At 48.3% G+C, this 14,855-nt stretch overlaps 1 protein-coding gene across 6 annotated transcripts; it reads right to left on the bottom strand.

Moving 5' to 3' along the window:
• Positions 1–262: 262 nt before the first annotated feature.
• Positions 263–13,975, bottom strand: THNSL2 (threonine synthase like 2). 6 transcript variants are annotated; one of them, XM_030239500.2, is made up of 11 exons: positions 13,840–13,975; positions 12,951–13,178; positions 12,104–12,298; positions 11,706–11,858; positions 10,769–10,999; positions 9,771–9,919; positions 6,988–7,113; positions 5,930–6,069; positions 5,600–5,808; positions 1,658–1,722; positions 263–712 (listed from the first exon to the last, which is right to left on the bottom strand). In XM_030239500.2, exons 2-11 carry the CDS (start codon positions 13,171–13,173, stop codon positions 542–544), a joined length of 1,662 nt encoding a protein of 553 aa, XP_030095360.2. In that variant the 5' UTR covers positions 13,174–13,178; positions 13,840–13,975; the 3' UTR covers positions 263–541. The 6 variants fall into 6 exon arrangements, with proteins under 6 accessions (XP_030095360.2, XP_050829990.1, XP_050829988.1 ...); XM_050974033.1 differs by having other exon boundaries at positions 12,951–13,175; XM_050974031.1 differs by lacking the exon at positions 13,840–13,975 and adding an exon at positions 13,308–13,793.
• Positions 13,976–14,855: the final 880 nt, after the last annotated feature.

Raw genomic sequence — 14,855 nt, 5'->3', positions numbered from 1 at the left:
AATTGGTTTCTAACCTGCCCTAAAAGTGCTGAACCAGCTTTGGGAGCCTGAAAATGCAGGGAACTACAGAGCAAAAAAGAGAACACAAACTCTTTGTTCTCAGTATCTCGTGATCTTAAAGTGCTCGGGGTGATCTCAGGGGTGTCAGGGCAAAGACAGAGCCACACAGGGCAGCTGCTCACTAGTCTTTTCCAGCCCTCTTGTTCTGCTTCTCATTTCCCCCATAACACCTTCTTTTTTGTGATATTGTGTTGTAAATATTCCTAAAATTTGAAAAATTTCTACATTTCCTTCTTTTTCCCAAAACTGAAACATAATTTTAATCATTTGGGCTAAAAGGGAGTCATTTTGCCTTTAAAATACCTTTTCTAAGGCTCTTTTTTTTCAGTTTCTGCTCAAAAGAAGCTCATGTTTGCTGAAAAGAAAAAAATCTTTTGATTCAATTCAAGAAATTCAAACTCCTTTTAAATTATTTAATTTCTGAATGCTTACTTTTTTTTTTCTCTGATTTTTCCATCCCATTTCTTCCCCTTTCTCATTTCTAAAACACAAATAATTGAGGAAAAAAATCCCTTCTGAGCCACTTCTGTTGCTGCTGCCACCAACAGCCCCAAAGATGCTCCCAGCCCCATGCTCCTCTCACCAGGGAAGGAGTCTCAGAGTGTCCCAAACTCCTTCTTGTGTTCCCAATTCCCTGTGGATACCTGCCCAGCTGCAAAAAAATCACAAGTCAGACATAGCCATGGGGCTGAGGGAGACAGAAAAACCCATAGCAAATCCTTGATAGGATCCCAAAAGGGCTGTGGCTGTTTTATGAACTGTGTGAGGAGTTATCAAGGCAGAGGAGCAACACTCTGCATGACCAAAGTGCTGCACTGCCCCAAATTGAGGAACCCCTCACAGGCAATGTGCCTGTCTTAAATTATCTGTGTATTTATTACACAAATTCTACACATCTCAGGTTATAAATTACTCAAATGTATAATTAAATGCTTCCATTCACAAAAAAAAAAAAAAAAGTATATGCAGCTGTTGAACACAGAAACTTTTCTCTCATGGGCCATCCCTGACCAAGGCATCCTCTGAGAGAGCTGCATCTTCCCCCACCACTCTCATAAGCTGCACAGGAAGGAAGCCATTGTCTTCCCATGTATTTATTGATTAACAGCAGCATTTTAAATAAGTGAAGCCCAGTTGCCTTTAAGGGCAGAAAAAATTTGATCTTAGGTGTCATTCAGTGTTGTGGGCAAATGGGAAATTTTATTTGGAGGTTGCTTTCCATCAAGTAAGTGTCTGACATTTTATTTGCATTTCTAGGGGCTTTCATCTCTTTTAAGCTGGGAAAGGGAGAGGGCAGTAGGGCTGGGGGGGGATCCAGCTTCCCTGAGCAGCACAGGCTGAATTAGGAGATTAATAACAACCAGAGGAGCAGCAAGAGTGGAAAAAACTGGGGAAAGCAAGAAACAAATGAGAGGGATGGAATCCTATCTCCAGCTACTCAGATCAAAATGTTCATAAGGCAACAAGTTTCTTCTGGGCATGATGAATGCATCAGGAGGATGTTCAGCAGCCTGTGTAGCCCAGAGATCAAACAAAGTGATCTCCTCTGCCTTTTAAATGTATGAAGCTGAGAGATCTTAAGGGCAAATAAACTTACTTTGATTGCAGGGCTGAGATCTTGGAAGTCACATTCCTTTAATTTCCCTAGGCTGGTTGCCTTCCCTGTGAAGGACATGCACAGGGTAGTGAGTTTTCAGTGGAAACTGGTTTTGCCTCATTTTCCACTTCTCTCCTGTTACAAGGAAAGAAGTGCAGAGCTCCAGAGGCCTACCTGCCTCTTTCTATGCAGACAGAAAGGGCTGGGTGTCTGTTTTTAATTACAGCCTGAAAGAACTGCATTTAAAAGACAACAGAAAGCTATTTAATTAATACTTATCATTAGCACACATAGGAATGCCTAGCAGCAAATTGCAACAACAAAGCAATTCCTTTTTACTTTTTTTTCCTTGCACTTTGGATAAATTCAAAAAAATAAGAGTAAACAAATGATTTGCACCACGTTTGAGATGACATTTTACAGAGTGAGAGTAGTGGGAGGGTAGGTATCACCCTAGGAGAGCAGAGATGTCTGAGCAGCCTTCTCCATCTCCAGCTTTTCAGTCTCCAGTTCTCTTGGCCAAGAAGCTTATCTTCATCCATCCATCTATCTATCCTTCTATCTCAGCATTTACACCGGGCTCATCCCCATGTCTGAGCGCCTACTTGTCTTCATACCTGTCCATAAATTACATGGGGGCCTCAGGGCATTATAAATAATAATTCAGAACACTGTTTTAAAGCATTGGCTTATAATTCACCACGTTGTGAACTCCTCCCAGTTAATAAATGGAGTAGAAGGACGTGACAGCCTAGTCAGTGGGGTAATTGCCCAAAGATCAATTCATTGGGTGGCCACGAGCTGGAAGATGGGGATGGACATTGTGACAAAGCACAGAGGAAGGCTGGACTGCTCTGCTCATGGGAAAGAGACTCCTCACCCACAGCTCCTTTGGGATTTTATATTCCTCACAATTTTATCTCAGGCAGAGCAGCAGTTAGGCAGTCATCCCATGTCCCCCTTTAGAGAATAGATCTCTTAATAGCACTTTTAATGCCTGGAATGTTGAACCACAGCATGGCTCTGCTGGCAGATGAAGCCCCCAAGGGGCACAGAGGCTGATGGCTTAGAGGGCAGACCCCACCTGTAGTCCAACAGATCCCAAACCACACCAGGACAGGCACCCCGATCCCTTGTTGGACAAGCCAACTACAAGTGAGTTTGGCTCAGGACAGCAAGCTGCTTTGGTACATGTGAGTAATTGAGTAGAAACTCCAGCTGAGTTATAACCCTATTCCTCTACCTCAACACACTGCATGTCCATCCTAAGACATTACTTTCTCCTTGAGGTAGGAGTTGGGAGCATGTCCCAGCCATGCCCCTCAGTGGGGGAATACAGTGTGCCCCTGGAGTATGGTCACCAGTTTGTGGGCATCACTATCTCCTGGATGTCCTGACATGCTTGGAGTCAGGGACCTGAAACTGGAATTTTTGCTGGGGAAAAGCAAGAGCAGTTGATTTATGAGATCAATTATTTGACAAGCCTGTCCTGGGTTTGTGATCAGCTCTGGAAGGTGCAGGACTAAAATACCATAAACCCTGGGAACATGTGAAGCTGCCCGAGCCTGCAGCCACCCATCAGTGTTGGGTGAGGAGGTACCACTTTTTGTGGGACTTTCCTCTCCCCATTTTCCATCCTTTCATCAAACCAGGCTGATCTTCCCTCTCAGCCAGAGACCCGAGGATGATCAGGCAGAGCCCCAAGCAACAGTTCTGGGGACAGAGTGGGAACCTCGAGTGTGAGAGTGGCCACTGATGCCATGGTCCCTGAGCAGGTGGTGGGACAAAGCACACCCATGGGGCCAGGTTCACTCCCACATCCCAGGCACCAGGCTGGCACACATGGCTGTGCATTGTCCTCTCTGGGAGAACAGCCCCTCTGCAAGCCAAGCCTGACTTGCTCCCTCTGCCTTGGCTCCAGGCATGGAACAGGCTTTTCCTGCTGTTCTGCTGAAGAGATCTCAGAGAGGATTTCATAGTGTCCTGCCCTAAAAAAAGGTCTGATTTGGGGGAGATGTAGGATCCTCACCCCAAAAGGGTATCCTCAGGGATGGTTGAGAATTAAACTCCTTTTCACCCTGCAATGAGGCTGGACCCTTTACTCATCCTACTGCTTGAGGGCACTGGGATGGGAGCATGGAATGTATTCATCACGCTTTCTGCTTGCAAAACACACCAGGATTTTGGCAGGCTGCAAGTCCAGCCCAACTCACCCCATCCTTCACAGTGCTCCCCAGTGAGGGGTTGGGGTCTTGCCAGCCAGGTTTGCAACCTGTCACTTGGGTGCAAAACTGGGTGCAATTTCAGGCCTCTCCCCTCTTGCAGGGTGTCTTGAGATATGATTAAGGGTTAAATTGCAACTGGGCCTGGCTGAGAACCTCAAGACTTGGAGAGGCAGCTGCTAAGGGCAGTGGGGTCCAATGAGCATAACATCTGCATCAATGAAAGGGGAAGCTGATCATGGGGTCAAAAGGATCAAGAAGTTTCTTATTGCTACCCCCAGAGATGTCCTGCACCACCCCCAGTGCAAAGCCATGCTTTGGGGAAAGGTTATTTGTAAGGGTGAAGCTGCTGCTTAAAGAAGAGGTATTCTGCTAGTTAGGCTCTTAAAGTAGGGTGAATGATGGCCTCATGAAACATCATTCCTGGACCCCACCTCCCAGCTGCTCAATCCTTGCAAGTAGAGCTGCTAGCATCAAAAGCATCCAAGTGCAGTGGTTTTTACATCATTCTCAGCTAAGCTGTTTCCCTCATCCCCGTTAATTGGTATGGGGCAGCCTCAGCCCCCACCCTGGAGGAGGCACAGGTCCCTCCTCTCCTGCAGGGTTTCGGTGGGATGGAAGGAGGTGGCACAGGGCCAGCTGTGCCAGAGGGAGCCAAGGAAAATGCTGCCTGGATGCCAGCAAGGCAGCTTGCAGCCCAGGCCAAGCTTCCCACTCTTCCCGCACATTCTGCAACATCCCAAGCTGAATCACCTCACAGAATTTACTTTTACCCTGTTAAATGCCACTAACCCTTCAAATTAATCCTCCCATTACAGGACTTCCTTTGATGTCAAAGGGGGAATTTTTTTTTGATGGCAAAGGGGGATTTTTCCCCCCTGGTATAATTATTCCTATTTTTCTTCCCCCTTTTTTAGGCACAAGAGATTCCTGCCAGATGCATGACTTGTGGAGGCAGCTCCCACACAAGGTATTTATGTATTTATATGTATATGATGAGAACGTGGTAGTGAAAGACCTGAAGTTTCAGGCAGAAGATAAAGGGAATTTCCCATTTCCTACTTGTTACAGTGGAAGTTGCCTGGGAAGAGTCTGAAGCAGGACTAGGACCAAAAGCTGGAAAATACAGCACTGGAAAATAAGAGACACTTGTCCAGGGAAAACATCTGCTATTTAACACTATCATAGAGCAAATTTCAATGCCTGGGAAAAATCCCTGGCACTATTTAAATTACAGGAATGGGTAAAGTGGATCCCCTCCACTCTTGTATGTGTTTTCTTTTGCGCATCCTGGGTGTTATTTGGATTGCTAGGCTGAACATCCCAGCACAGAGCCAGAATCACTGGATAATGCTCAAGAAGCAAGCAGCTGTGGGTAGCGCTATGACAGCTTTCTGTAACAGCCAGTAATGATGGAACAGCCAGGTTTACTCAGAGTTTTAATCAGTTTTTCTGATTTATTAGGAAAAAGGGATACAATTGCAGTGCTCTTTACTGAAAATGTTATGAAATTGTCCATATAATTGAACTCTTTACTGAAAATGTTATGAGATAGTCCAATTATACAGGGAAGTGATTTCTTGCTAATACATTATTGCATGGAGACTCCCAGCATAAGACAGGGGTTTTCTGGGAGTGGAGAATGAGCCCTGGGAGGCATTGTCCAGCTGTGCCCAGTAGTCATGTCTGTGTGACTACCTGCCCTGGGGTGCAGACTTACCCGCCTGTGCCTCCCACTGCTGTGCCACAGCTTCAATCCGGCCCCGGAGCACCTGTGTCCAGTCCTGTCCCCGCTCCAGGGGAGTGGACCTGGTCTCCATTGCTGTCAGAGCAGAGATTTCAGGGGGGATTTGGGGAGCCAGGCCAGCTCGGAGAAGGGCATCCTGAAATTTGGCTGCAGAGGCTGGAGCCAAGCAACACCGGGGGATGCTGGAAAGGAAAAACAAGCAAAGAAAACTTATGGTGTAAACGAGCTGGAGCTGGAGATGCTGCAGGAGCAAGGGATAGTGATGGTCCAGTCCCTAATGCTCCTGACCATGGCTCTCCCTACCTGTGTGGCTGTGAGTAGTGGTAGTGAGCAGCCACAGCAGAGTGGGGGCACAGCAGGTACTGGTTCTCCTCCCAGCAGCGCTGCATGGCTCCCACAATGTCCTGGTCAGAGGCTGAGCATGATCCCAGGGTCTTGGAGAGCTGTGGGGAAACAGGGAGGTTCACACAGGGCACCACCACCCAGCTGGCTTTGCGCCACAGGCACTCAGCAAAGCAGGTGGAAATAGAAAGGCTGGAGGATGGGTTCCCCCAGAAGGAAAAAGGGTTGCTGCTGCAGCCTGGGGATGAGGCACTGCTGGAATAAAGCACAGGGACGGAGTGTGGGCAAGGGGTTTCTGTCCACAGGTGCTACGAGTATGGGTGAGCAGGAGCCAGGGCTCAGCTCCTCACCTCTGCACTGCTATTTCCATGCTCTGAGGGACATTCTGAGGACTTGTAAAATCCACCTCAGTGTAACAGCTCTTCTTGCTTTTAATAATAAAGTTGTTTCATATTTTTCTTTCTGCAGCACAAGCAGGAATGGGCATTGGGCAAAGGCTGCTCTGTGAGGGAGAACACATCAGAAACTGAACAGGAAGAGGCAGGATTTTGTACCTGGCTCTCTCACAACTTAAATCTTTGGTTTTCTCTTGTATCTCTCTCTGCTTTGTGTTTGTGCTCCCCTTTGCTGTAACAGCAAGGCTGAATTGCACCAAACTCAGGAGACCCACTCCCAAACACCCCATTTGTGCCAGCATGCACTGTACAATGCCTCAGTGCATGGCCAAGGATAGGCCAATTTCATATGCTACCTAAATAACTGCAGGTAATTTTTAAGTTACTTTTGTGAAGAGGTGAGAGCATTCTTACAAAAAAAGGGGGGGGGTGGATTGGGCTCTTAGTATCTCCATGCACACACATTGATATAAAACTGTTCTGGAGTCACACTTAAATTTTTGGTTGCATACTCTCCACTATGATTTTTTTTTTTTAATTCTGAAAATGAATTGAAAATACCTGGTAGCAATAATCTCCTTACACACACACACAGGCACAGTGTTGTATGGGTGAGGAACTGACCTTTCTGTGCAAATCCTCTGGCAGCTTCAGCCTTTTTGAGATGTTGAATTGCTCCATCAGAGTTTTTATCAGGCGGCTGTCAGAGCCCGAGAGCAGCCAGAGAATCCTCTCCACGTTGTAAGGCTCCTGGGATAACAAGGCAAGAGGTGAGGAAATTCAAACGGGGGGGAAGCATCCTTGTGGATTCTCTGATGTCTCATTAGGGCTGAGGTCCTACCACTGTTTTTCTTGGTGGAAGCCAGGGTGGGCTTTTTGTCTTTCCTTTGCTCACCTACATCTCAGGACAAGTCTTTGGGAACACAATGTCTTTTGAACCCCTGACCTGTCAGAGCAGTCTGACAGTGACCATCAGATTAAAACAGAAAATTAAGGGATGGCTGATGAATCAACAGCTTGACCACATCTGTACCATCACTGTGAGGAGCCCAGGCTAATAACACACTGTGTATTGGAGAAGCAGACATATCCAGCTGTTTACTCAGTGTTGCAGATGCTGCTGTGAGTCACCCAGCTCCTGCGTGACTTAATGAGACACCCAGCTCGCTGCAGGGCTGGCTGATAATCTCCATGAATTTATAGGGCACATATAGGGCCCGCGTGGCCTATATGGCTGTGTAGCAATCAGCATTGCAACACTGCAGCAGAACTCTGTGCAAGACCATACAGGAGGGTCCCAAACAATTTCTCTGCCCTGCCTCATTCCTGCACATTTACAAGCACCAAGAAATATTCCTCCAAGTGGTTTGGCTGAGATACCTTGTAGGGACAGACAGGACAAGGGCATCAATTTACAGAGTCCTCATCTCACCTCCTGGGCTCAAGTGCTGGGTTTGGATAAACTCTTCATAACTTTTAGCAGCTGACAGTGCCTGTGACCTTTTGTCACTCTATCATGTCCTACTTTGTCAAGTCATCAGGACTTACTCAGCCTTTTGGGTCCTTATCTGGGTGTCTTATGGGCTCAGTTCTGTTCTTCATCTTCCCACCATCATCTCCCAGAGCCTCCAGCCTCTAATCTTCAGTCTAGTCTGGGTGTATCCTGCCCTTTGCTTTAGGCTGTCCCCTGTTTTAGGCTGTCCAGAGAAGATACTGGTCAGTGTGCCTGGACTTCCATGACCTGCTCCTGGACGTGCTTCCAACACTGTGCTCCTGACACCCTTTCTCCTGTCCTTTCTGCTGTTCCCACATCCTTCCCACATCTTCACACATTTCCCCTTCACCCTCCATTCCCACCAGCCTTATGGTTTCCATAACAGAACACTATGGTGACACCAGTAAGTTGAACTGGGCCAGGACACTGGTGCGAGTACCAGGCTCACCATCTAAGTAAGGCTTTTGCTTCTGTCCCACACCACCAGAGCTCTCCAGGAGAATGCTGGGGCCCCGTCTGGAGGGCAGGTCATGCTGGGGACAAAGTTTTGGAGTGTGGATATGAGCTCTGTGGCTCTTCCTGACTTCAGGGACAGAGAAAAGCCCCTGCATGGCTGCAAAGACACAGCATCTGCTCGGATTGTCCTGGGATTGCTCCTTGCAAGGCTCATCGACACCAGACTTTCTGCTTCACCTTCAACTCTTCAGGCAGCATCTAACAGGAAAGTTTTCTCTGCCTTATATCAGTCTGCAGAAGCAGCAACCTAAAGAGGCTGTGCCCTCTCCACCTTTGAAGGTTTCCAACACCCAAATGGACAAAGCCCTGAGCAATCCCACCTGACTTCAAGGCTCAACCTGCTTTAAACAAGTCCCAAACAGAGACCTCCTGAACTCCCCTCCAGAACAAATGTTCTCTTTAGCTACAGAAATACTTGCATGGATGCTTCAGATGTGAGTGAACAGTGACATCTCCATGCAGCCATGGAGAGGAATGTGCAGGGGGATTCACTCATCTAGCTTTCAGAAATCTCAGGAAATCTCCTCACCTGACTCTGTCCCCAAGATCCCAAAGTCTGGCACTTGCTGACCAGTGCTACTGAAAGGAGATGGGCTGACAGAGAAGCCCAGTTACCCGTGGAGCTCTGAGGAGCCCCACAAGTTCCTGGCTCAGGAGGAAAGCCAAGTTGCACAGCACAGCCTGCTGAAAGGAGCATAGGGACTTAGTGAGTGCAAAGCATGGCAGTCCCTCCAGATTCCGAGGTCCTCCCAATGTGTTTGAACAGCTTTTGGAAAATCCAGGTAGCTTAAGGCCACAGAGATACATCACCAAGGGTTTCCCACTTTGATCACTTGTTTGGAAGCAGATGCAATCCCTGGGGATCCCAGGGTGGGAATGAAAGGGGAGGTATGTGCTTCCAGATGTTTGTTTATGTACCTTCATGACTTTTCTTTCTGAGGCCTTTCTCTGCCTGCTGGGACTTGTTTTGCTCTGAGCAAGCTGCAGGCAGCCATGAACAAGGCATTTCTTCTGGACTTCTCCACCTCCTTCCTAGTCTCTCCTCTTGCTCTTTGTGGAGCTTTTCAGAAGCATCAACCCTTGTGACATGATGGCATTTTTACTTCTTCAGTTGTCTCATGTTGTGGAAATGTCCCTGTCTTGTTAAGCTTGCACAGAACAATCCCCAGAAACCCAGCACTCAACAACAAAGATCAGAAAGTTAGACCCTAAAAAGTGAGGGAGAAGGAGTTTGATCTATCTCAGCTCAGCAGTCTATAGCATAAATGGTCAATATGAGTCACACCTCCTAATTCATCATTGAGTGGCAGAATTTTACAGGTAGAACAGAGTGCAAGATTAAAAAAAAACCCAGCAATATTTTCTATTTTTGCATTTTGGCCAGTTGACTACATACCTGGATATCCATGGCTGATGCTAAGGTAGCCTTCACGCTCTCTGCCAGTGAGAAATCTCCATGTTGAACAGTCCTATGAATGATGTCATTGCTGTTCACCACAGTAACAAGTCGAATTGGGAGACCCATTTTCTGGGCAATGCAGCCAGCTAGGGAAAAGAAGTGAAAAAAATGCATGAATGCTTGATGAAGAAACATTTGAAGGAGATCTACCAAAGAAGTCATCATACAAATTGATTGAGCATCTTGTTCAGAAGCAATCACAAATGATACTCCCTAGTGGACTCTAAGATACCTGACTTCAGTGGCTTGGTAGAGCACAGATTATAAAATCCAGGGATGCAATGCTCCAACTTGCCATTGAGCACAGACCCTTGCTCATCTCCACTTTTGCTGGTGGATAGGCACGGGATAGAGAGTTCAGGCAGCTCACAGGCAAGCAGAAGAGATTAAGATTTTGGGCTTTTGTCTCTCTGATGGCAGTCTGAAAGAGCAGTGAATATATAAAATCCTTTACTGCTTTCATAAGACAGTTCTACACCTATTCTGGGACTGAGGCAATCAAAGACTCTCATTTAAAAGGCCAGATTATGCAATTAAGAGTGGTTGTCCTGACCATGCATTACCATGCAAACCAGAGAGGACCAGGCAGGACTCCACATCTCTGTTAATGTCTCACTTAAGAAATCAGAGCCACAGCATTTTCCCTCTTTTCTGCATCAAACACATTCTGCCCTCTCCTAATGTGCCCATCCTCAAGATAGTTACAGTCATCATCAAAGAGTGGTTTGGGTTTTTCTGCACCTTGCAAATCATCAGTGACACCTAAATTGAGTAATAACCATACATGAGTAATAAAATATAAGTGGTTCTGAAGAAATCCTACCAGAGAGTGGGTGTTTTAATAAATAGCAATACCCAGTATCTGCAAAGTGCTTTTGGTCCATAGATCAGAGCATTCTCTCTCTCTTATCTAACCCATCTCTTTTTCCCTTTACCTGTGATATTTCCTCCTCCTCCCGTTGGCACAACAATTTCCACCATTGGCAGCTGGGTGGTATCCAGGGATGGGGTGCACTGAAAGTAAGCATAGAAGTAGTGGGCAATCTGCACCATAATCCTGGACCAATTGACAGAATTCAAGCTCATCAGGTTGTATTTTCCAGCAAAATTGACATCAGCAAACAGTTCCTTGATCGGCTCATCGATTTCATCGCTGTTCCCATGAGCTGTCAAAAGGAGAAAGGAAAGATTAGATCTGCCAGCAGCAGTGCATCAGGCACGAGGTATTTCTGCTCAGAAATAGGGTTGGTCTCAAGCCCTGTGGTTTGCTGTGGCCAGGAGTTGCCCATCTGCCCTGGGGGCTGTGTGAACCAGGGCCTGAGTGGCACCCTGTGGATGTCAGGTGGTTTCTGCAGACACAGCACTCTGGGCTCTTGCTTCTACCAAATATAAACCTGCCAGGAAGGCAAATGCTGCATCCCCTTGTGAGATGCCAAGGTGAGACCAGGCTGAGCAGAGGAGTCCATGGGAACTCAAGCAGCTCAAGCCCTCAGTGGTGATGCCAATCCATGGGGATGGCATGGTGGTAGGAGGTGGATCACCCATAAAGGCGAGAGGACAGAGGGAAGAGGTGGCTCAAAATCCTTTTAGTTACAAAAAATGGTGCTGAGTTTAGTTCAACCAAACACCAACCACCTGCATGGAGGCAGCTCTGATCTACAGCTAGGAGAAAAAGAAGCCTTAAACTGCTTGGTTGTCAAACCTTGATGTTGTCTCCTGTTAGCCAGATGTCTGGGCATGGTGATAGCAATGACCCAGCTGGCTGCAGCTGCTAAAACTGTAAACCCCACTGAGCAGCCCCCTCAGACTTTTAGGGTCAAGGTTTTGACACAGCAGAGCCATAAAGTGGACAGTCCAAACAGCAGTGCTAACCAGCAAAGACGTGGACGTTGTCTTCAATGACAGTGGTCATCTGTAGTTCCTGTATCTGGGTGCAGAGCCCCTTGGGCAGCAGAACAAAGATGTCCACGTTCTTCTGCCCTCTCACGCTCTCGATGGCCGAGCTCCCCGTGTCCCCTGAAGTCCCTGTTTCAAAGTGAGGAAGCACCAAGAAAAGCAAAAAATTGCTGAGTTAATTTTTTTTTCCCTGCGCTTTAAGAAAAAGATGCAGAGATGCTCCATGAGATGTTTTTGGCCAGAGCAACCACTCTGGCATTGCCTGGAGATTATAAGGCAATACCATCCTGGGCATCTTTGGGGAGGGCTGTAGGATGATGGCTCTCAAGGTAAAGGCCTGCCCAAGAACCTTACCTCCAAGGAGTCATACTCACCCACCAGAATATTGACATGCTTCTGCTTTTTCTCCAAGAAATACTGTAAAAACTGTCCTGTGCAGGACAAGGACAGGTCCTTAAATGCATACGTAACACCATGCCAGAGCTCCAAAATGTTCAGCCCATCTTTCAGCTTGGACAGATGCACAACATTCTTGTGTCTGAATCTGTTGAAGGCCCTGTTGATCAGCTCTAGAGGGAAAATGGTTAAATAGCCTGTTAAATTAAAGGAGTGTTTTTCTGACCCACGGCTTCTTCCATCTGTGCTCTTTGTGCTCCTGGGTACCTTTCTGCACAACCAAAGGCTCTGTGCAGTGACAGATACCCCAAAAGTTATTTGTGGTTATTAGGAATGAACCAGCCCAGCTCCATGCTGTTTGATAACTCTGTGCTGAGCAATCCCAGGGGACATGCCACACAATCAGAAAACGATAGTAAAACATAAAATACAGGAAACCCGAGTTTTATACCAATGTGCTGTTGAGACAGAGGTTGCAGCTGCCCTCTGGTGGAAAAGATAGCTCGTAACTGTTAAAAACATTTAAAAACACACATCAAGGCAAGTGTCGAGCAGCAGACAGCCCTGGAGGGAGCCCCACCAGTGAGCAGGGCCACAACATCAGCTTACTGCTGTCACCAGAACCCCTGTTTTTAAACAGGGGACACCTTCTCCACTAGTGCCAGCAAGGTGACAGAGGAGAGCAGGCTACAGAAAGGAGCAGGCAATGTGCAGCAGGCTCCTTCTCTTGGGGGCTGTGAAGAGGATGGAGAAAGACAGGCAGAAGCATCCAGACCCTCCAAACCCTCGTCCACGTCCCCACAAGCAGCTCCCCACTCAGCTCACCGCTGAGCACGTTCCGTGGGACCAGCTTGGCCGGGATGAAGAGGGAGCACAGCTCCTTCACCAGCTCAGGGTAGGAGAGGCTGCTCCACCTTCGCAGGGTGTCCCTGTCCAGCGAGGGGATGTGCTGGGGCATGAAGAGGCCCCCATCGGGTGCATAGCCAGAGAAAAGGGCTCCCTCGAAGTCCACGGCCCCCGTGCCTCCCCGTGTGCTAACATACTCCATGGCTGCTGAGGAAGCACCGCAATCACCGCCAGAAACCCAAAGCTCCCCCACATCAGGAACAGACCCTCATCCCAAAATAACTCCCTCCAAAACTTCCCCTGCGGGCAGACAGAACTCCCCAGGGACCAAACCACCTCCTCCCACAGGAGCTGGAGCAGCCGGGGTCAGTGCAGGGCACTCGGCATTTTGCAGAGGGTGGAAAGGCTGCCTGGGATTTGCGCCGAGGTTGGAGCCTCCTCGTCCGGCTCTCCCTCCACCCTGCCCGGGAGACACTTCCCGCCTGAGGAAAAGCCCTGACGGCGCAGCAGTCGCTGCTGAAGCACGTCATGAACCTTTTGTGGGCTGTTTGCAAAAGCTGGAGCTTTAAATTAAAAAAGAGATCACTACGTTTTCAGAGCAGGCTGATTTTGTTCAAAGGGGTTAAACTAAGGACAGGATTTGACGCAGTGTAGGAAGGGCTGAGCTAAATCCTCCGGAGTGGCGCAAATCCCGCCGGCGCTGCTGGGACAGGCCCGGTCTCCCCCTGCCCCTGTGCCCGCCCCGGCTGTGCCCGCTCAGGCCCTGGGGCAGCGCTGCCCCCTCAGCGCGGCTCAGCACGGCGGGGAAGTGCCCAAAGAAGCTGCGGCCACCGCTTCCAGCCCGGCCACCCTTTGCTCTTGTGCTCACGGAAAATTGTCCCCAGTGGCACCCGCCGGTGTTCCCGGTGCCGCGGCAGAGACGGCCTGTAGCGAGCCTGGAATGGGAATATGCGACAGAGACGGAGCTTGGCTGCTTCTGCCGGTGCCAGGAGTCGGGACAAGGGGCGGCAGGTGCGAGCTGCAGCTAGGGGGAAATCTGGTTAAATATTAGGAGACAGCTTTTAACCTGAGGGTGATCAGGCACAGGGCATGGAGACCTTGTGGTCTTTTGTATAACCCGGGAGACATTCCGACTTTTAAGTGGGGAAGCATGGAGACACCTGATTAAACCGGGAGTTTGGACTTAAATTTGAGATTGAAGCTGCTTAAAGAAGGGTTTGGGTCAGGAAATCCCAGAAGTCCCTTGCAAGCACAATCAGTCTGGAACTCAGCTCTGCTCAGCCTCCCAAGAGCCCTGTCACATCAACGGGGAAACTGAGGCACAGGAGAGAAAGGATACATGGGAAGAGTTGTGCAAAAAAATCCAGTTCTTCGCGGTGAAGGGCTGTGCATCCCTTTGCTGCTTTTTATTTTAATATAATCAGCGTTTTTTGAAGGGCAAAATCAGCACAGGGCCCGTGGCTGCACAAACCCAGGACGCAGCTCAGTGCTGGAGAAAGCAAAAGGACTTCAGTGCAGGCAGGAGCAGAGGTACAAAGGATGGCTGATAACAGAGCCACAGAGCCCACATCTGCAGCAAAGGACATACCACCTGCCAAAGCACTGGAGTCTGACTCTAAATACATTGCATTGCCTCTCTCTTTATTCTATGGTTCTAACTGGAGCAATGAGAAAAATATCTAGTGGAGAGTGGTCCAGTCACTGCCCTGGCAGTGGTGTGAAAAACGACTTTTCTACACCCAACATCCCAAAATACTCTTTCTGCAGGCTTTTTAGGTGGAGGCAGTAGGCAAATTAATTTCAGGCTCTGGACAGAGCTGCTTTTCATGATGTTGCTGAAGGTTGAACAGGGCAGCTGTAGGAGAGCAGGAAGCAAACCAGAGG

Source organism: Serinus canaria, chromosome 4 (genome assembly GCF_022539315.1).
Source record: "Serinus canaria isolate serCan28SL12 chromosome 4, serCan2020, whole genome shotgun sequence".
NCBI classification, from domain to species: domain Eukaryota; kingdom Metazoa; phylum Chordata; class Aves; order Passeriformes; family Fringillidae; genus Serinus; species Serinus canaria.
The sequence above is the reverse complement of the archived record's forward strand: the minus strand, read 5'-3'. Positions and strand labels throughout refer to the sequence as shown.